Raw genomic sequence first — 22,001 nt, forward strand, 5'->3', positions numbered from 1 at the left:
ATCCCTAGCTTTAATAGTTTCACAGAGCAGACGGGTGTTATTTTGGGATGGAATCCATATGTGAGCTTCTTGGCACTTTGCTGTTGCCTGGGAAGAAAACCCAAACAATGGAAACAGAAGTGGCCAAGGCTATCTCTTTCCATCTGATTCTTGCTGAATTTCAGAGGGAAGTGCTCATAGTCATGTTTCTGGATACAGCCTCATCAGACTTTTAAGTTCCAGTCGTAACCTGATTTTCCAGTTTTATGTCACTATAATTGCACAAGGACGGTTAGTCTTGTGAAATTGCAGGGCACTATGTTGGAAATGTTACTAGAAATGGCCAGGAAATTTTGATGCCCTTCTTCTGTCTCCCCTATCTGATACTGTTTCATCTGCCTAAAGTTATCTGGAGCCCAAACACTATCTCTAAATACAATTACAAACATACTGATCTGTCAGAATATTCCTTTTTGGTTGAAGAAGGACTAAAATGGAACTCTGAAAATCAAACATTGTTAAAAAAAAAAAAAAAAAAAAAAAATGGTATGATAAATAATAATACATGGAATGGTCATTACCTGCCTGAAGAGGCAAGACTCAGCAAAAGAATGATTACATTGGTTTTAGTAGTTTAAAGCAGTTTATTTCTTACCCTTCTAAGACAGGTACCAAAGCTTCCAGCACCCAAGGACAAGACTTTTTGATGTACCTTAGTATCTTCTTAAAGTTGCTCACATGATTTGTGCCAGCTAAGTACGGTTGGTGAGGGATTTATCAGAGTTCACTGCTGTTGGTGGAAGTAACCTGTAACCAGAACTATTGTGTCATGTAGTGAGACATCTCCCCCAACCACACAACATCTGGGGACTAGCTAGTAGTACTGAGAATATCCAGTTGTCATAAGAGTAGTGGGATTTTTTTTCATTATTAGCTTTTTTGAAGAGGCCGTGGGGAACTTGGACATGGGAGGCTATTAAAAGCTAATCCATTTAGTTCCCTCTTATTTCTTTTTAACTCTTCTGGCTTACTAAAACATGGAAGTTGTCCATAAAGTGAAGATTAACCGAAGTGCCTAAACTTTGAGGAAGCAGGAATCCGAGCCTTCTAGCTTGTTAGTCCCTGTTTCGTGGCTGGCTCAAGCCCAACTGTCGACCATAGCCTTTTTTAAACACACGTGTAGGTCATGCTTAGCCAGCTCCCACTGTATTTGTTGTTCCACTCAGCACTGTTGCAAGTTTCTTTGTATTTATTTAATTTCCAGTGAAACATACTCTCCTGACAAAGAATGCTTCTTGCTGGAAGGTATTTCTAGACACATTTGGAAAATCAGTATAAAAGTGCTCTGTTCCAGAAACTCGCCTCACATTGTTCATTTTCATTTTCTCGATATGAGGAGCTGTGAGCCATGTGCCAAGTTCCTCCTTGTTTATTTTGTTGGTCATATTACAAGAATATTATACATGCAGATTTCAGTCAGGGCACAGAATGCTTTTGAGATTTTGCACAAATAAAATAAAAACTTTTCTCCCTCTATATACACTCTTCTCCTGTGTTACTCGAGAACAGTTGGGATTTAGGTTCTTGCCTTGGAATCGATTGACAAGAACAGTAACAAAACTGAGATCAGTTCTCTTGTAAAAATACAAAGGACTGTGAATTGCAGTGCTGAGGGCATCAGGGCTCTGTGGCTCCCTTTATGCATGCTCAGCAGTTCCTTCTTCCTTGCAATACAACACATTTTTCTCTTATCCAGCACAATTCGTAGAGCTCAAAAAGAAAATAAATACTGTCATCATTGAGAGCCTTCTGCTGTGGCCAAGCTGCAGGGTTTAATCTTTGAGGAAGGACTCATTAGGGAGGAAGTGTGCTTCATGGTTTCCCTTAAACAGCTCCTCAAGTCAATTTTTCTAAAGGTGTGGATCTGTGCCAGGTTAAGCCATCGCAAGTCCAGGCTGCTGCCTCCCCCCTCCCAACTGTGCCATGTGCTGGCTCAGGGAGCCGATGGGGCTGGATATGGTCCCTCAACCAGCTTCCCCACAAGCACCAACACCTTGGGCTGCTCCAGCCACACTGCACAGGGAGTGCAAAAGTGTGGGAGATTCACAGGGATATTCCTCAAAGCAGAAATATAAAGCTTGGGTTTTCATCAGGAAGGAAAGATGAAGGCAAGAGAAAGGCAATGTCCTGTTTAAGGAGGTGCTCTGGTTGCAGACAGGTGTGGAGCTGGGGAGGTGGGTTTAGGCAATACCACCTCTGCCTCTCAGCACAAGGAATGGAGAGGGTGTTCTCATGCTATGCCTGCAGTTTGATTTGTCTTACTGCCCAGTGCTGTTAAATTTTTAGATGAGCTTAATTTTTAACTCCAGTGCTGCTAGTTATTTTCTGAATGGAAAAAAAAACAAAAACAGGAGGAGGGAAAGTGTGCTTTCTTCTGATTCTGGCAAGTAGAAGAATTATTCTAGATTAAAACTTCCTTGCCTGAAAATGTTAGGTGATTTTAGTTTTCCTCTTATTCTGACTTTACCTCGACTGTTTGTAATCTGGAAGCTTCTTTGATTTTTGTTTATCTAGATAAGCTGTAAAAAACTTGTAATCTCATCCTTTCCTTTAGAGACCAGAGGATCTTTTCTCTCAGGTAGTTAGGGGTCTTGGGGTCTTAGTATTGGTTTTGCTTTATAGTCATTAAAAACAACTCTTGTCATTTCTCTATACCGTGTCTTCTGTGGGGACATTACATTTTTGTAGCCAACAGACACATTTGAGTGGTGTTCTTGAAATCAGGCTGAGCGTACCTTTGATTAGGATCTAAGCACAGCTTTGAAATGGGCTAAGTCTGCAGCTTCTGAGAAGCACCTGGCTCTTGCCAGAAACTATTGTGGTGATTTAATCTCAACTTTTATCTTTAGTTTCTAGGATACTGCAGATAATTCAGGGGATTTACTCAGAGTAGTAAGTAAGGTGGTCAGCTTCTGGGAGTAAATATTTGTAAGTCTCTACTTAGCCCCTTGTGTCTCTGGGGGCACTGTGCATGGGAGACATCTTCGTTTATCAGGATTTAAATTTGAGGTCCTGAGTGCCTACAAAATAACCCCAATATCTGGCTGGGCCTTCACAAGACAAGTGAAATTGGTTCCAGGTTTTTTTGCCACTGTTTAGTCTGCCATTTAATCTGCCAAGGCATATCCAAGTTTAAATTGATTAAAAGTGTTCTCATTTCCTGTCCTGAACATGTTGTGTAATAGCCTTCTTTGGCTTTTTAAAATATTTGTTCTGTTTCACTCCAGCACTGGTGGGTGAAGTAATTACCATGTCAAATCAGTCAGTAGGATGCCTTGAAATCTGCTAGGTCCCGTGCCCTGTTGGGGCAGGACTAGACTCTGCCACATATGGTTTCTAGGTCATAGGCAATATTTACAAGTTGATGGAGAAAGAGAGATCTTCACCAGCTGTTACCAAGAGGGGGCTGGTATAGTAATTTTCATGTTTTAGTCATAAGACTTACTTTGGAACAAAAATATGCTAATAGATGTTGTTCGTTTCATTGCCTTTAGTAAACTTTTCCAGATCTTCAGTATTAATGTTTGTTGTTTTTTTTTTCAGTCCGGGGGTTCAGTTTGTAAATACTCCGAAAGCAAGCGATGAAAAAATATCAGAAGCTTAGAGATCTTTCCACGGTTTTTGGTCAGTTTGGTGTCGTCATCATCTAAACATAGGCAGGCTGGACTGGGAGAGATCTCTTGGGTCACAGCTCCCTTGTTTTTGCCTTTCACAGGCACTGTTGTATTACCCTTTTTACAAGCGCATTCAGCTCGGTCTTAGTGCTTGTTTTTTGTCCTCATTTGGGAAACTGTTCCCAAATGTTGCAATTCTGAAACGCTCTTGGGAGCTTCTTCAAACTTCCCTTCTTATTCCTGTCCTGTTCAGAAGGACGGAAAACTATGCTCTGGGGGCTAAGCCTAAAGGCAAGAACAAAATTGGACTCTGTAGATTGGACAGAAAACGTTGGCAGTGTCTCCCACAGGTATGTTATTCCTTCTTGAAGCTCTCCACTTTCAGAAACAAACTGCACAAACATGAGATCAGAAATCATGTGCTTGAAATAGCTAATAAATAATGCTTCCTGGCATCTGCAGCAACAAAACGTAATCATCTTCATTATACAAAGTATAAGACTGTTTAGTACCAAATAGCATTTCGCATTGGCCTCTTGTAAATCAGAGCTATCTCGATGTTAAAAGACAAACATGGATTCAAACTGCAGATTCGGGTAATTTGCTCCACCTACTCAAAAGCCAGCTATTTCAGGAGTGAATTTTAGTGATTTACGATCCCATCTCATATTTCCAAAAGGCATTTCTTTACCAGTTTCCAGTTTTTTTCCCATCACTTTGACTTGTTTAGGTAATACATAAATCTATCAGAAAAAAGCGTCATCTATAACCTCTGAGGCCCCTTAGTGACAAGCCCCATTGTCAAAGGCAGGCACTTTGCCAGGAAACTGTGACTCCCAGAGAGAGTGTGCAAGGTTAGGAGGAAAGTATACTATTGCCAGAGAAACTGTATTCCAAGTGGATTTGTGTGGAACAACAACGATATCCAGTGACTGGTTAAATTAGCCACAGATGTGTTTTCTAGAACACTGTCCAAGAAGATATACAGTACTTTAAGGCTTGGTTCAGACATAATGATCTTCTGAAGTCAAATCAGATCCAAGCAAAATTGCATCGGTACTAGGGAAGCTTTAAAGGAATTGTGTAATATGATTCAGACAAGTAGATGAATCAGACTGCTGCGAACTAAACAAGGAGCACATCGGTGAGAGATGAGGTAAGACGACTTGCATAGAAGTGTGATAGTTTGATGTTAGCGGTTTGCTGTTAAAATTCGAGCTGTGGTGGATTGACATGGGCAGTTAAATGGGCACGTTATGTGGGCCACCTGCCCAGAACATGCGTGCGGAGGAGAATCTCCCAGTGGTTTCTTTCAGCTTTTCAGAACATACGAGTGCTTGGTTTTGCACTTGCCGTCTCCATTGCAGTATCTCTGTCCCTGCGCCACTCCTCCTACATGGCAGTGCTGCCGATTTCAGTTTCTAAGAGGATAATTACTCTGCTGAGGGCAGTGCACTTACTAAATATTTGGAGAATTTCACATACTGAAATCAGAGTACAGGTGAAGGCTCTGGGACTTTTCTCATAACAGAGAACTTTGTCTCGGCATCACAGCTTGAGCAGTACGTGGGATTTCTGTCCAAGATGAGTGTTGAGAAGCTCAGCTTCCATCCTGCAGCTGAGTTCTGACTCTTGTTCTTAAAGTTCAGATAAGACAGACAGTGGAGAGAAGTCCTGCTGAATTACAGATCTGCTATATGGTTCAAAGTTCTGGGGGAATATAAGCAGCTTAGTTACTGTAGTAGTTAGAACAGGAAGCAAGAAAAGCTTTTGTTGTATTCTCTGACCTATTTCTTTACTATGTTATTTACTTGAACTAAATTGAATAGGGTGTATTAAAATGTTGTCATCAAAAAGGACCTGGAAGTATTCAGCTTAGATTCTCTTTGCAATAAGCATTAATAGTAAAAGTGGAATTTAAAAAATAGCAGTTTTGTCAAGGAGTTGCAGGGGAGTAATAAATAGAAAGACAAATTTTCACAATAGAAACAGCATATTCTTGTGGATGAAAATTTATCTCAATCACTGTTTTTCAGAGCTTTATTAAATGTTTTTAACGCTATTGGTGTAAATGTGGAAATGGATCTGGTTAGGTTTGCTTTGAATTTCCAGATATAGTTCCAAAGAGGGATCAAGTGCTGTGAGTTTATTCACAGAAATGTTGCTTTCTTCTTCTTGCCTTGTTACGTCTTTGTAATAATTTGTTTTAATCAAGCAAATTGTATTGCTTCCCATCCTCTGCTTCCAGTTTCCTCTCACTTGAGCTCTGAATTCTGCTTCAGGAGACTTTGCACTTCTATTCTTAGGAATTTTTGCAGGTCACATGCAAAGCCGTGTGTGTGTGTGCATGCATGCGTGTATGTCTTTAGACAGCATACCAATAATTAGAATAACCCTGCAAAGTCATGGCTTTGCTTCAGGAGAACTCATGGCAAAAAATGAAACATGCCTCCGTTTTCAGGTATATTTTCTCATTTTGACCTAAGAGAGCCAGACATCCTGACAGCTGGCAGAATGTATTTTTCCTAAAACATGATTATTTTGGAAATGCTCATACGTATGGCTTTATTTCTTGTCTCTTTACAGGGTCTTTGTAAACAGAAGTTTAGCCATGGAAAAGATAAAGTGTTTTGGTTTTGATATGGATTATACACTTGCTGGTGAGTATCTTAATTTTTTTTGTCATTGACTTAGTTTGGAATATTGCCTCTTGTTGAGCAAAAACCAGTTACTGGTTGGGCTACTCCAGTTAGCAGGTGCTTCTTCTATTAGCAAATATATTGTTCAGTGTTCATTGCACTTCCATTTTAGGTGTTTCCCTTAAATTTGTTATCTGCAAGCTGTATTTGGTCACAAGCCATGTTGCTGTAGTACAGTTTCAAGTGATTATGGGTGTCAAGGAAACCAAAGCTTAATAAGTCTAATCGCTTCCTTAGATTCCACTATATTTTGATACTGCCCCTGGAACAAGCTTGGCTTTGAATAACGAGTTGATTTCTTTTATCCTTGGTGCATATCGCGGGTTACACCTTTAGCCAGCAGGTTCTCCTGTGTCCTGCGAGGGTATTTTTGAATAGGTTTTCTTCTTTCCCACTCCTCAGTTGGCCACATCAGTGACTCATTTTGAGAAGAGGCAAGGCAGGGGGAGTGTCTTGTGTCATCTGAACAAGTTGATTTAGAAAGCTCTGCCCATTCTTTATGGCAGATAGGCTTTGGGAGGTTGCATAAGACCTTTTAGTTTCATAAAATTTTTTGCATGACTTCTCCATCTTTCAAATACTTGACAGGCAAGTTCTCTGAGACTTGGTGAAGCGAGGGTAAAGTTACTGGTTTCTGCATAATCAGACTTGCATGATGTTATGTATTTTAAGGAAGGAAGATAAAAAAAAGCCCACTTCCACTTTCCTAGGCTATAATATCACACAGGCTGTAACTGAGGATGTCACGTACAATCCTGCCTTCTTTCTCACTACCACTTCCAAGGTTGTGGATAAAAATTCCTATCACCCTTGATATTTCAATTTAGAATTGTTGTGAATATAAACTGAGAAAATGTGAGGTGGAGTGTCAGGGTCACCTAATGCAGTATGTCAGCTATGGTCATCTAGTTACTGTGTCTGCTGAGAAGGCATGAGGGATGAGTAATGTGGCTAGAGACAGTGTGAGGGTCACAGGAGCTGGGGTCAGTGGCTAAGCAAAGGGCAGGAAGGCTTCCATGTGCTCATGGTTCAACACAGTGCTGCAAGGAGCAGTTTTGGAGGCTGTGGCAGGTAATTGCAGTTTATATTTAGATCACTTGCTTTTGTTCTTTTAAGCAGTGATCCATGAGGCAGCAGTTATATATAAAAGGTTTGGTTGTTCAACACCTTATTTATACCTCTGTTTAAAGTTCCTGCCACTTTTTAAGTCATGAAGCGTGTTGTCGTTAATCTGTGCTGCATCTGACTGCAGGCGTGTGCTTCTGGTGTTTATGTTTCCCGGCTGTGACAGCCTTGTGGCAGTGCCTTTAAGGAGTGCAAAACAGTTGTTCAAGAACAAATGCTTAAAAAAAAAAAAGTTGTGGGTTTCACTTCCGTAACAGAAAAACAGCTTCTGTGCCTTTTGCAAACTGGCGGCATTTCCCAATGACTCAGGTGATCCCAGCGGGGCTGGCGTGGAGCATGAAGCATGTTGCTAACTTTCATCATGACAGAAGGAGAGCTTCAGCACTATCCTCACTTCTCCGACTGTTCATTTTACTCAAGTGTTGCTTGTTCCTGTAAACACAGAGCAAATGTGTTGTCATCCACAAAACGATGCTTGGTTTGATGAAAGGAAAAAATGTGAATGTTTCAAGCATCCTAGAACAGTACCCAGGAACATGGAAACCTGGGGCTTCCAAGGCTGGAAGATCACAGTGCTACAGTTAAGCAGGCAAAGTCGGTGCATTCAGGGGACTTGAGTGACAGGGTATGGTACAGAAAAAGAAATGGGATGTGGTCTGAGCAGAAAACTGGAAATCTGGACTGCTCTGCGGTAAGCTGCTGTTCTATGACTTCTTCCATGGTACAACAGCGATAATAGTTGCAGATCATTTTACAAGGAGTTGTGAGAATGTAATTAGGTTGGAAAGCCTTTGCAGATGAAAAGCATTATGCCTGGTAAGTACTGTTTCCCTTTTTTTCACTAAACTGGGAAATTAACGTACAAAATTACCTGTTTGTCTTCTTATGTTTCAGTCATCCTTTCTTCTCTGTGTGGGCTTTTGTTATCTGACCATTATTTGCTATATATAACTGTCACACAGAAGAAAAATTACTTATTCATTGCAGGGGCTTTAAAAAGTGTAGTGTTAAAATATGATTATGATTATTATTAATTAATTGGAAATTACAATGAAGAAGTGGGGTGAGTGAAGTATGGTATTAGTATGTTGTAGTGCATTCATTAGACCCTGTCGTGTTTTCTGTCTGAGCACGTTATCCCTTAAACACTCTTTCACATGGACGTACTACTGTCTAGATTAAAAAAGAAAAAACAATGTAAAAAGCTAGTTTATCTGTAATTTAACATCTGGAAATGGTATCTGCATACCAGATGGTGCATGCTGAGCAGAAGCCTTTTGGAGACCATTCAAGACATGTAAATAGACCAAGGAAGAAGAACGGAAGCATCTCCAGTGTCATCAGCTCCTCTTCTAGTTTTCTGCATTTGTACTTTCAGATATTGCTAAGTCACTTTACAGAAAAGTTGTTTAAAAATATCCCAAGCACAATGTTCTTATTCAATGATTGAAGGCAGTCAGAGCCATTGACCCTGCCAAAAACTATATGCGACGTCCTTTCCCCACTCTCTGTCATGCACTTTCACATCAGAAATAAACTGATGACATTCATCCCATAGATGACAGTCATACACTTTGACATCTCAGAAGAAGAATGATTATTTTGGAACACCTTGAATTACCCATCTTGTGAAGAGAAGGCTGTGGTGTCAGTAAAAGAAAACACATTTTCACTCTTCTTTCTTCTTCCCAAATCAGTGGCTACTGGTAGCACCAAAAGTCCTGCTTAGGAGGTGGTTCAGTACCAGAGAAGTAAGAATCACTTGACTTATTTTGAACTTTAGAAGCTTGAGACAGTTTTGTTCTTGTACTTTATGAGTTTAAAGACACAAACCTGCTTACAATAACACTGTTTTCTGTCTAGAATAATCTAATTTTGGTAGGGACATGGCATTTCCATTTTAAAGTATATTGTAACAGCTACTGCACGCATGCTGCAGTGATCATGTGTTCTACTACTAGCATGACTGAGAATGTCAGCTTGCCAACTGACAGCAATTTTGGTATCATCATGTTACATTGCACATAAAATACGATTTCATGCATTGTTTTATAGGGTAGTATTTCTTAGCCTTATTAAAGGACCAGTTAACTCAAAATTGAAAAAAATCAAGGCTGTCTGATACAGCATTGCCACAGTGATTTTGTTTGCTTTCAAGTCAAAATTAGGTTAAACTTTGAATTCTTGTTCATAACTTACATGTTCTCTCATTGTGTTTGTCTCTTTCCTTGCATAGGGTTGAGAAATACTGTTAATGGGTGGGTTGGGCAAACAAAGTCTTTTTGTCTTGAAGAAAAGAGACTGAAGGTTTTAGCCTTCTCTTCTGAGAAATTATGGACATTAAATTGCTGAATTTGTAGCCACTGTGATTACAGCTAGAATTAATTTGACTGCTGGGAGCTCAAAATAAAATGAAAGCAAATTGGAATAACTCTCACAGGTTTCAGATTCCTTGTTTTCCCATCAAGGATTGCTGTTGCATCCTCATGGGGTGAATAAGATGTCCTACATGTATGGAAACTCTCAAGTCTCCCTAGGTTTATGTGCTGGATACCCTAATACTAGAGGCTCAGAAGTCTGTGTTGTACGTGCGGCTGACTGACCCCTTCCTATTCACTCTGTTTGGTTTGCTTGTGTTAGTGAATCACATTTAGTACATAAAAGAATGTTTCTTTTAAGCTAGGTGTTACTGGGAGGAAGGTCGAAGGAGCAGGAAGAACAGCCAGGTTTGACTGTGGTTTGTGTGCATAGTTAAATAGCTGCTGCTTGAAATCTTGGAAGGCTTGACACAAGCAAGAGTCATCAGCTATTTCAGCCCTTGCTGTTAACGGAGGTTAGGACAAGTTTCTGTGATGTTACGCAGCTGTCACCGCAGCGGCCCTTCGCTCTCTGCCGCTGACCTTGCTGCCTGCCAGCCAAGGAGTGAGGCCCGTGCCGATTCCCCAGGGTTCCCTTGCTCCTTGGAAAGCAAGAGCGTTACACCAGGATCTGCAAATACCCGTGAAGGGCTGTGTTTGATGTCAAGGCAGAACTGAGAATTTTTGAAAAATTCCTGTTTAAATCCTTGAGATAGAGAGATTTGAGCGTCCTTTTGTAGCGCATTTTTGTTTGCTAAATCATAGTTTCTTTTATTATCTGAGTGATTCATCCCTGCTTATTCATCCTGACTGGCTAGAAGACCAGTAGTCAGTAACAATTCTCGTCTGCCTTCCTGTTTTACTAGTACTGTCAAAACTGGCCATGCTTCGGCAAAGGAAAATGTTGCGTGTAATCCAAAAGATTCACAGCCTTCTCTGTTTTGTGTTTACTGCAAACTGCAGGAAGAAAGATAAAGGTATGTCAGTAGGGAGCCTTCACTGCAACACTCACCTGAGACTAGGAGTTGGTGAGGCCTGTTGGAAATGCAGCAGAGAGAGGTTGGTTTCACACAGCATTTTATTTGGCTGCTTCCTTCTCAGTGTGAGCTACACTTGTAATGAGTAGGTCTGGATCCAAGTAGTGCAGGAGGCCTTGGCATTACTACGTCTTAAATGGGACAGGTTGCACAATGAGGTGATGAATAGATGTGCCTTGACAGGAGCAGGGCTAAAGCAGTGGGGTTCTCAAACTGGCTGTAATTTTACACCGGGCCATTGGCAGATGGAGAAGGAATTAGTAAGAATTACGAACTCAATTGTGCTTGAAAACATTCTTCTGTGACTACCCTCCTTCTCCAAAAGTTATGGCCTCGTTGAAAGTTTTATCTTCTATCTCAGGTAGGTAAGTTGTAGTATCAGTAGTAGGCAGGATGCTTTAATTTCGAATGCTTTTCCTGTACTTAAATCACTGCTGCTACCATGTTTTCCAGAAATCAATAATAAAATTATCACTGGCTGCTGAAAACTGTTTCAATAAAAAAGAAAGGGAAATGAGCCTTGAAAAATACTGGGTTTATTGTGTGTAAATATGATTAATACAATGTAATCTGATTGGAATATAGCTTGTGTCCTGGAAACATTGCCAACTTAAAGCCAAGATTTGGTGCACTGCAAAGATTTTATTGCAAAATTGATTGCTTATGCTTTCAGCTGTAGCATTTTCCTTCTCATCATGTGGGAAAAGACATGGGAAAGACTAATGCTGTCCAAAACTTACTCCAAAATGCAACATGTGTAAACAGATTTTGCCCCTTTCTCAAGTAGGCCTTTGTGTCCAAGCCATCCTTGCAGTTTGGAGGACAGGGAAATTTTTCACACCCACATCTTATTTTTGAAATGTTTTTCTTTACCTGTTGACTCTGGAAAAGATGCACTCAACCAGAAGGTAGAATTGGCATGTTGCTGCGTGTGGTCTGGGAGAAAAGATGGCAGCTGAATTGAGAACTGGTTCTTCAATCGATCTAGTATTTTTACTGTAGCTGAGTTGAATCAGCTTTCTGTGTTTCAGTTTCCACAACTGAGAAATGGGACTAATGAATTTGTGCCTTGTGTAAAAAATTTCTGGATTGCACAAATGAAAAACAAAGTATAATCGTGGGAGTTTTATTCGTGAAAGATTGAACTGAATAATTAAAAAAGCTGCCGAGCTTGTAATGTAAGTAACTACAAAGAAATATTTGTTCTTCTGTTCAGATACTGTTATTATCTGTTTATTGGTACTGGACTCCAATACAAATGTTCTAACGAGGCTCTCCTGCTTAGGTTAAAGGTTTGTGTTTAGTTTCATCGTGATGTAAGTACTACAGGCTTTGAGGCTCTTTTGGGGATATACTAAGCAGTTTTGCTTCTTTCCCAGTTCTCTGGATAATACAATTCTGTGTGTCATACAGAAATAGTATGGTGGCTAGAGAAAGGAATTGGTAGGTGTGACAACAGTAGCCTTCAGACTGTCCTAGCAAAAAAAGAGCAGTGCCTTGGCTATTGCACACCTGCTGTCTACGTTTTCACATTTGCACATTTCCAGTTTAACAGGTGCAGATTTTGCAGATTTCAGAGGCTGGTTTAGCCATTAGTGTTTTAAAGCTAAAGGCAGATGGAGAAGCTAAATTGTTCCTAGTATGCTTTGAGCTGGATGTTTTTTCAAATACCAGTGCAGTGCTCGAGTGGCTACTGTCTCTGCTCTCTTTGTGTTGCTGATCTTCAGAGTTTGACCATTTAAAGCTGTATAATAAGCAAACCGAGGTCTGGAGCTGTGGGATCTCACATGCTGGCATTGGGAATGAGAAGTGGAGAAAGCATGTGTTGCTTGCTCCATCCCAATAAATCACCACTGACAAACTGCTAATCTGCTGTCTGTGGATTCTTGAAGAATCAGTGTTAGACAGAAGCTGCTGAAAGAACAAGTCTTCACAGTGTAAGGGAAGTTTCAAAAGCTGCTATATTCTGTTTTCTTGCTCTTAAAAACATGAGAATAACACCAAGCAGGGTCAGCAGGCTGTTAGTATACCAATGGCCAGTTCTTGTTGTTGCCAGATGGATGGAAATATGGAGGTATTTTTCACTCTAATAGACCCCCTTATCTAGTAATTTTAATACCACAACAGAAGTACTATTAAGTTGCAAATACCCTTGTGATGACACAAACAGCTTACTCTGTAGGAGGAACCAAAGCTGAGAGTACAGAAGGCTTTAACTCTGAGATCACATGTGTGCTGTTGCTTTGTGAATGCCTTATTTTAGCACACCACAGAAAAACTTATGTATGTGGCTTATTGACAGCATGGGCACTTGTGCTACATATAAGCCCAGGTGCACACCATTAAACAAATGTGTAGCTTTTGGGGCTCACTCTCTTAAGTGAATATGGAGAGAAATAAGAAGCTGGATCTGTTTGGACACTGATACACCTGAATGATGCCTCAGATATAGTGTTTAAATGGCTACTATACCTTTAAGTAATTTTCTTTTTATTTCTAGATGCTAGCAAATTATGTTTGAATGTGAAGCCCATGCAACTATTTCTTCCCTGTTCAGAAGTCTTCACTGAAGAACTAAGCCCATATTTTGGCACAGGAGTTTGTTTCCATGGAAATGCAGGGATATTTCCAGTATGGGATTGTGACTCCCAGTGGGCTGTATCTGAGAGAGTTAAATTGTGAAGGCCACTTGTTAAGCACAAAAAAAGATTCTCTTGTGTCAGGGTAACCATAAAAAATTCCCGTAAAAGAACAGGTGACTGTGTAGTCATCTTTAAAATATTATTCCAGTGCAAAGGAATGTTATGCCAACTATTAAAATAGACAAACTGAAGTTTCCTTGAAATGCAGAGTCTGTCTGGATTGCTTCTCTCAGCATGCAAAATGTGACCTCAGTGCTGTTGTTGTTACCTCAAGCCATGCATTTTTATTCAGCAGAAGAAATCTTTCCAACACTAAGGTCTGTTTTGCTAGCCTCTGAGGCATATCCAAACAGCCCAAATCTTTGTTACATTGAAGGCAAACAAAGTGCAGCAGCAGCAAGCTAAAAATATCTGGAATTTACCAATGGGAGCACTAATACGCCTGCTTTGGGAAGAGTTAAAGCTGATGATACTTGACAACACTTTTGTTTTTAAAACAAGTAGAAATGCAGCACTGAAAACAACCTGAAGTGTAGACCCAGCAATTTAAGCTGAGCTGAACATAGAATACTGTGTCAGTTCTTGAAGCAACAACAAATCCTGTCTTTACAGATCCTTTTAGCATGCAGAGTGGGAGAATAGGAGCTGATACTGTTCCAGGTTAGAGGTTTTAGAGCTGAAAGCTGTGCTGTGCACTTGGGGATGTTTGCAGGAGCATTAGAGGTAAGGAATTTTCCATTGCTCTTAGGCTGCAGAGTGGGTGCATAGCTGCTTTAGGGGCACTACTGCAGTTGGGGACTGCAGAGCCTTTGTGCTTCTCTATAGGTGTGTGCTGGTGTCCACCTAGAACCCTGTATTTGGCATTGTCAGAAAAAGGTGCTGGGGAGCCACTGAAGCTCAGATCCAAAAGATTCAGCTCTCTGATGATTAGTGACTTTTGCCTTGCTTCCTGTTACCGGATTTACTGTCAGAAACATCTGTGGCCGCAAGAGGCTTAGTGCAAGATCTAGCTGTTTATACACAGCAGAGCAGCTTGTGTTAAGCATACAAAGTATCCTGGGACACACCTGGAGGTTTTGTCAAGGGCTTGTTTGCTGATCACTACAAATACATAATTTCTAGTGAAATAGAAAAGGTACATTAAATACTGAAGTGTGCTTAAAGCCAGCTTTGTCTTACTGCACAGAACACTTCTGTGTTTGAAAAGGTTTCTTTGGGTAAATGAAAATTATGATCAATATGGCAGCAGTTTCTTCTCATTTCAGACCGAAAAATTGAGTGAATTCAAAGAAACAAAACATACTGTTGCTACCCATTTTGTTTGTTTGGTACTATGAAAACTCAATTTAAATATCGGCTGAAATACTACAATTCTGCTTTGCATAATACAGTGCATTTTTATTTATGGTCTAGTGGTTAAAATCAAAACCCAAGAGTCAAGAGGACTGGGGTCTGTTCCGGGCTGTTTCTCAACTTGTTTTGACTGTAGACAAATCCTTTATGGTCACAGTTCAGCTGAGTCCATAAACAAGTGGCAAGTCAGTGATTCATCACGTTCCTAATTGAAAACATATGAGTTGTCCCATGGGTTTCGTTTGGGATTTCTTGCGGTTACAATTAGGCACGTTTACCACTTCGTCAGTTTGTTTACAGGCACTGAGCTCCCAGGTCGGCACAGCACAAACGTGCAGGACTCCATTGCCCTGCATGCGGGGAGGCACATAACAGGCACGTGTTTACGTAGGCAGAGACGAACTGAAACCAGTGCTGTACGCAACCAGGGCTTTAAACAGGAGTGTCCATTTTTCCCTTTGTGTCTGGTGACGATGCTGTGAAGTGAAATGTCTGCAGCAGCCGTGGCAGAAGTTGAAGTAACACTTGATGGGTCTTTGGAAAGAGAAATGCAAGGCAAGGGGAGCTGGAGGTGCTTACCCCGCTCCTGGGATTGCCAAACCAGCTAAGCGTGTTTGTATGGAGGCTCCTGTGGTACAGGTACATGTACAGGTACCTCTGCAGGGTTTCCAGTTCTCATGGAAAAGAAAATCCTCTGCCGTGTTTCCAGTGCAAAATGGCAGCACCCTGCCAGCGTGTGCCAGCCAGGAGTGAGTCTGGGCTCCCGTCGGAGCTAAGCAGTCTGACTCCGTTGTCAAAACCGAAAGGAAGCTAACACCCAAGTGTGAAACTTAAACATGACATTTCAGATTCCTGCCTGTGTAAGTAATGAATTATTTTAATATAGAGAACAGCATAGGTTGAAACGTTACCATTTCCCTTTTGTTAGGTTTCAATGACTGCCTGACAACACCTCGCCTGGTTAGAAAAGACCCTGTAACACAGAAGCTGAAGTCATTAGTATTCTAGAGCATAAATCCTCTTCTTTTCTAATTATATATGAAAACTGGCATTGCTGTGTAACAGGTTGTTGTGGTTTAACGCCAGCCAGCAACTAAGCACCATGTAGCCGCTCGCTCACTCCCCCCACTGCAATGGGATGGGGGAGAGAATCAGAAAAAAAGTAAAACTCATGGGTTGAGATAAAGACAGTTTAATAGAACAGAAAGGAAGATGGTGATGATGATGATGATAATAATAATAATAATAATAATAAAAGAATTGGAATATACAAAACAAGTGATGCCCAATGCAATTTCTCACCACTTGCTAATGGATGCCCAGTTAGTTCCTGAGGCGTGAACTGCCCCCCGCCCCGGCCAACTCCCCCCCAGTTTATATACTAGGCATGACGACACATGGTATGGAATATCCCTTTGGCCAGCTTGGGTCAGCTGTCCTGGCTGTGTCCCCTCCCCACTTCTTGTGCTCCTCCAGCCTTCTTGCTGGCTGGGCATGAGAAGGTGAAAAATCCTTGACTTAGTATAAACACTACTTAGCAACAACTGAAAACATCAGTGTGTTATCAGCATTATTCTCATACTAAATCCAAAACATAACACTATACCAGCTACTAGAAAGAAAATTAACTGTATCCCAGCTGAAACCAGGACACAGGTTATGAAGATAATAGATACCCTGAAAGGAGGGGTCAGTGTAGAGGTCAGATAGCATTCTTCGCTACCTGGTTACTTCTGGGGATCCTCAGATCTCTGGCCCTACAGCTGAGACAAACTTTCCTCAAACTATGGCAGTATGTGAAATACTTGCCCAACACGTACCAGTATGTTTAATTGGTATTGTTGCTTCAGTGGGGTTTATTTTTTAATTAAGTCCAGTGTCCCAAACACCTCCAGGACTGGTCACTCACTGTTTCCCTCGGGATTCTCAGCTAGAGTTGCGAGTCAGCTGATCAGAAGTGCCAGGGAATAAATATTTGGTGCTTGCGTGAAATAGTCAGCGGTGTGGTTGGTCATGGAGGGGTGACTGTGACAGACATCCTGGTGGTAGCTGGCACTAAATACCCAGCTTTGGGGCTACATGCAGAGGAGTTGTTGACAGAATGGAGAGGTATGGGGATAGATCTGTCCTATTTTGGGACACTAGTCTAGGATCTCATTTGATAGATATTGTTGAGGCAAGATACATAGATACTTGTACTGTTACAGGGGATGGGGTTGTAAAAGGGGGTCTTGGTCCTCAAGGCTTTAACTAAGCACTTTTCATCAGCACAACATTGATATAATGTATTTCTAATATGTACTTGCATTATTTATTTGTGGTGCAATTCAGAATACGATCAACATTTGCAGCACTTTGATCCTGCTCTTTAAGTCAGGTTTGTGTAGTTTCAGAAATGTATTTGCGCAAGCTTAATTATGCATGTTGTGCCTGAGACATACATAAATCTGGATACTAGCTACCCACCTGCCCATATATGTCCCTAACTGCCTGATTTGCATGCCTTACTTACTGGGGAATAAGCAACAACTGAAATAACCTGTTTATAGTTATTTTACTTTCATTTCTTCAAGACTTAACACAAAGTAATTGGGCTGCATTTCCTGTGCTTCAGAGAAAAGGCTAAACCCCTTGCATTATCTGTCCACCTTTTGGCTTATCTGTCTTTGTGTGACCTCTGGAGAACCGAGATAGCGGGTAAAATTTCTGATGATTGTTAGTTCAAGCTTTTTGCAACCCTTTGGAGGAGGTCATCACCTCTAGTTTGAGAAATACTGATCTTATCTGAACACCTGAAAGTCAAAAGCCAATTAGTTTCATCTGCCAACCAAAACAGTGCGGGGAGACTAAGGCGTTTCAATTCGCAAGAGACTCTCAGTGGCCAGGGCCAAGGACGGGGAAGCCCACGGCGCAGACAGTGCTCTCACCACCTGCGTGGGGAAGGACCCAAGCCGGTCTGTGCCAAAAGGATCAGAGCAGGCGATGCACCGGCTGCAGAAAGCAGCTGCTCCCGTGAAGTCCCCTGCCAATGCGGGGGTGCTTCTGGGGGCACTGCGAGCACCTTTCCCTGGGCTGCTCTCGGCTTCCAGCTGGGAGGGAAGGCAGGTAAGGAGTTGGCTGATGGAAGAGATGAACTCCTTCAGGAGATGCTAGGACGTCATAGGAGAGCACACTGGCAAAAGAGAGTGACAGATGGGGAAAAACCGCAGGCAGGGTTGAATTTCATCAGGTCATCATTTAGTAGTCCTCGCCCTGCCTCTCACCCCAGAGGAGCTGCTCACTCTGTAGACTTCTGTTATTGCAGCAACCTCCCAAGCTCATCTTTGCCTTCCTAAGCCAGGGTGCTGGCGATGAGGAGCTGCTTCCTCAAAGCTGCCTCAGTGGTGTGGGAAATCAGCGTGTTGCCACTGTTCTCAATTCAGGGCTTTTACCAGTACTAAATCTGTAGTGGTTGGAAATAAAATGGCTAGGCAGGACTAGCTTGCAGGTGTGCAGTTTGAGACAGCAAATACACCTCACAGAAGTGACGTGGCTGAAGCAGTGCAGAAAGGGGTGGTGATTGTAACTTCAGCTCCTGCTTCTCTCCTATGATCCATGACTAGTTTTTAAGAAGCGTCAACAAGCCTTGGAAGAAACCGTGTTACATCTTCAGTGAGAAGCTGCCCTGCCTGAATTTGAAATCTGTGTGTGGAGGAGGAACAAGGAAAGAAAAGGGCAGCCCTTGAAGGGCTTTCTCCTCCCCATAGCTTAAACAGAGCCATCACATGCACTACAGCCTTCCCTAGCTATTAATTTTGAAACAGAACAAGCTTTTAACACTTTATTTTCAGAGAAGCCTTCCAGGAGGTCTGCATACTTCTGTGGGTCCTTGTTGCAACATCATTCCAATTCATTCAGCTTTGTATTTAGTGCAGATTGGATCCCAAAGTTATTCCTGATTACTCTGTGCATACCTGTAAGTTGCAGAATAGGTCTGGTCTTACTGTGTGTGCTTGCAAACCAGTGCACTGCAATATGGTCCAGCGCTATGTGCAGGTTTGGTACCAGTTTATCCCACAATGCTTTGCACATAAAAGCCCAAGCGTAAGTGTGTTGAAGTATACAACTGAATTTAGACGTGCTGTGTCAAACTGACCCAGTGTGCGAGGCTCTCGCTGGGTGCGCCTTCAGATGTAGGGCAAAATTCTCTTCTCAGATTCCCGGAGTAGCTCCTGACTCGGTCTCCTGAGTCTCCTGCGCTGACACTTGCAGGCGTTTTGTGGTGTGAAGGAAAGTGAGTGCACTGAAAGGAGTAATCTGCCACCGACTGAGGAATGGACAATAATGGCAAAGTCCCAAAAAAGAGCACGAGACCCTTTCTTGAACCAGTTGCTCTGCATCTGAGAGAAACTTGAAGGGTTTGTGTCACTTGGGCAATGTGCTTGTAGCCTCTTCCTCCTAATTATCACTGAGCTGATGATCTAAGACTGCTTTGTGGATATGAGGACAGAATTTTGCCTGCAGGATGCACGATTACCAACTGTGTCTCCTCTATAAATCAGTTGTAAGTGTATTTGGAATAGCTGCCAGGCCAGCTTCTGAGCTTACCGGAGGACAGAGCTCCAGCAGATACAGTCCCACATGGCACAGAGCTGTTGCAGTTTTAAAATCAGTCTGATTTTTTTCTTTAACAGGGGAGCCCAGTGTAACTCCGTCAAGACTGGAGTGACACTCTGAATCTGCATCTGCCTCATGTGAGTTAAAATCCTGGCAGCAGCATTTTGCATAAGCTGGAGCCTCTGTAGAGATTTTTTTTTTTTTTTTTTTTTTCTTTTTTTCCTTTTCAGGAAGGCTATAAAATTGTTACTGTATGTGTCTTGGCAGCAAAGGTAAAAACAACCACACAAATGCATGAGAATTGCATACGTTGTTGCACAACCCCTGCTCATTCCAGATCAGCTTCCCTCCTAGCACGTACTGTGTAAGGGACTCCCGCACTCATCACAGACCTGAAGGCTTGCAATGTTCACTCCTGGGGTGCTGCTTTTTACCTTTCAATAGTATAATGTTAAGCCAAGTGATGGTGTTAAGGGGAGGCTGAAATGCTGTCAACAGGCTTCTGCTGTTTTTAAACCTTTGGTTGTTTTCTTTCCACCCCGGTTGCATAATCCGTGAGCGCTGGGTGCTTATTGCCCTGCGCTGCTGAAGCATTTGCCTGTGTTGGAACATGGACTATTAAAATAGTGTGGTCCTCTGGAGCCGGGGACTTGGCATGGTGGCAGAGACATGGCCATCAAGTAGTAAGAAAGAGAAAAAGAAATCAGAATAAGTTGTAGCATGTGCTTTGGTTTTACTGTTGTCCCACGTACGTTGGGCAAGGATGCTCTGAAAATGGGTTCATGGCTCTGCCTCTTCACCTGTCACAGAGTTGGGGATGCTTGAAGACTGGGCCCTTCTCAGCTGGGTGAAAGAGCTGAGCACGGAGACACTGCATGGCAAATAGCTGAATTCATGGCATCGCCATGGCACACAAATTATCTCCGGTTGTGGTCTCAGCAACCAGGTGTGAGGGAGGGGGTTGTTTCAGAAAAGTTTAAAACTATTTTTCATCATGCAGCTGCAGAAAAAAATACTGATCTGTCCTCTCTACTCTTTTTCCCCACGGATGCCTGAAGTAAACAAGATAAGAGAGAGAGTGACCAGCCCTGAGTACAATATTGAAATACAATTTTTCATCTAGTAATGCATATAACTGGGGCATCTTCCCTGAATGGGCTGCCATAGTGGCAGCAGTGTTAGCCTGTTCATACTTGATCTGAAGGAGGAGGATCATTTGTTTGCCCGGAAGCTCATGTTACTGAAACAGGCATTCGCACAGCTTACGAGAAATGTCAGTGGGTTATGGCTCATACCAGTTGATGCAGCATGTGCTGTGGTGTAGGGTGCTGTCAAGGTGGGCTCAGTGAGCTCTCAGTCTGTTCCCAGCTGTGTGTCTAATTAAAGGAAAGTTTATCTCGAGCAATAAGTATGATGGTAATTGGAGAATGTTTATTGCCCCTTTCCCGTTTCCAGGAGTCCAGTTTCCCATGTCTCTGTTTAGTTCATGTATCAAGGAGAGGGCTCTCATTTTCCAGATATTGTGGAGTGGTAGAAAAATAGGTTAGGGATCTGAGGCATGAGTGAGCTCGTAGTTTAGTTTTATTCAAAGAGACGTCAAGGAAGCAAAATCTAGAGCTTGAGAGGTCAGGGGAATAACTGCCCCCCCAAAAGAAACACTGAGATTAATCCTGTTGCAGTACTGCCTCAACAGAGACTTGGGATGATGAAGGCTGAGGTTGATAACTGTTCTTCAGCCTTTTTCCTACTGGTGCTTCAGCTTGTTTCCTTGGACACAGAGAGTTAAAAGGAGGTCTGTAGTGATAAATCTAAGACAGAGAGACAAATACAGAAAGGAAGGAATTGAGTCAGGGCATTTTGTGAGCAGCTGGCCACATGTCCCACCACAGCTGTTCTCTGGTGGAGTGTTAACAAGATGCACAGGTTTAACAGAAAGCCCTACAGTTTCCCTGGAAAGGTTCTGCTGAAGCTGTTGATGAACCACTTCTGCTTGTCCAGAGATGCCGACGTGCTCCTTGAGATTTTTTGTGTCTGGGCACCATGGTTGGTGGGTTCAGAAAGAGCAGGGTTTCCTTGGAGAAATGTTTTGTTTGGGAGTGATGTTTTATGGATAAGTTGGGAACATGGTCAAATTCCCAGGAGGCTAATGAGGAGGAATGCAGCAGCTTCATGGACAGAGCGGGAGCAGGACTGGAGACTGCTTCACATAACGGGGAGCTTTGCAGCGCTTTCACCTTCTGAGAGTATGTGCAGGTGTATTTATTACCATTTTCCCTGGGAAGTGCCTTTACTGTCCTGCATCAGGGGAATTCCTTTTTCCAGATGATGCTCTGGTGTCACTCTCACAATGTTGTTCATCACCTAACTGCCTTTTGCTCCCTCCAACTCTAGCTCACTCCCCAGAGTTGCCTTGTCAGTCACTGCTTTCTTCATTAGCTGTGGTTTTTGATTGCTTATTCCTATCTGTAGCTCAATCAACCCTTCCTTTCCTAAAGGACAGAAAAGACTACGTGCATTGAATGTTATATCATGTTGTTGA

General features: G+C 42.1%; 1 protein-coding gene across 7 annotated transcripts in view; it reads left to right on the top strand.

The window, feature by feature from the left end:
• The window catches only part of NT5C2 (5'-nucleotidase, cytosolic II), a 63,850-nt gene that overhangs the window by 26,022 nt on the left and 15,827 nt on the right, over positions 1-22,001 (top strand). For 3 of the 7 annotated variants that reach the window (XM_030029646.1, XM_030029641.1, XM_030029648.1), the window contains one exon: positions 6,240-6,313. In XM_030029646.1, the coding sequence (XP_029885506.1) occupies positions 6,240-6,313 (74 nt within the window). Of the gene's footprint in view, positions 1-4,678; positions 4,810-6,239; positions 6,314-19,539; positions 19,600-19,692; positions 19,735-21,601; positions 21,706-22,001 lie in introns of those variants that run through there. The other 4 variants (XM_030029642.1, XM_041127168.1, XM_030029644.2 and 1 more) reach the window with 4 other exon arrangements.

Source organism: Aquila chrysaetos, chromosome 11, assembly GCF_900496995.4.
Source record: "Aquila chrysaetos chrysaetos chromosome 11, bAquChr1.4, whole genome shotgun sequence".
Classification (NCBI taxonomy): Eukaryota; Metazoa; Chordata; class Aves; order Accipitriformes; family Accipitridae; genus Aquila; species Aquila chrysaetos.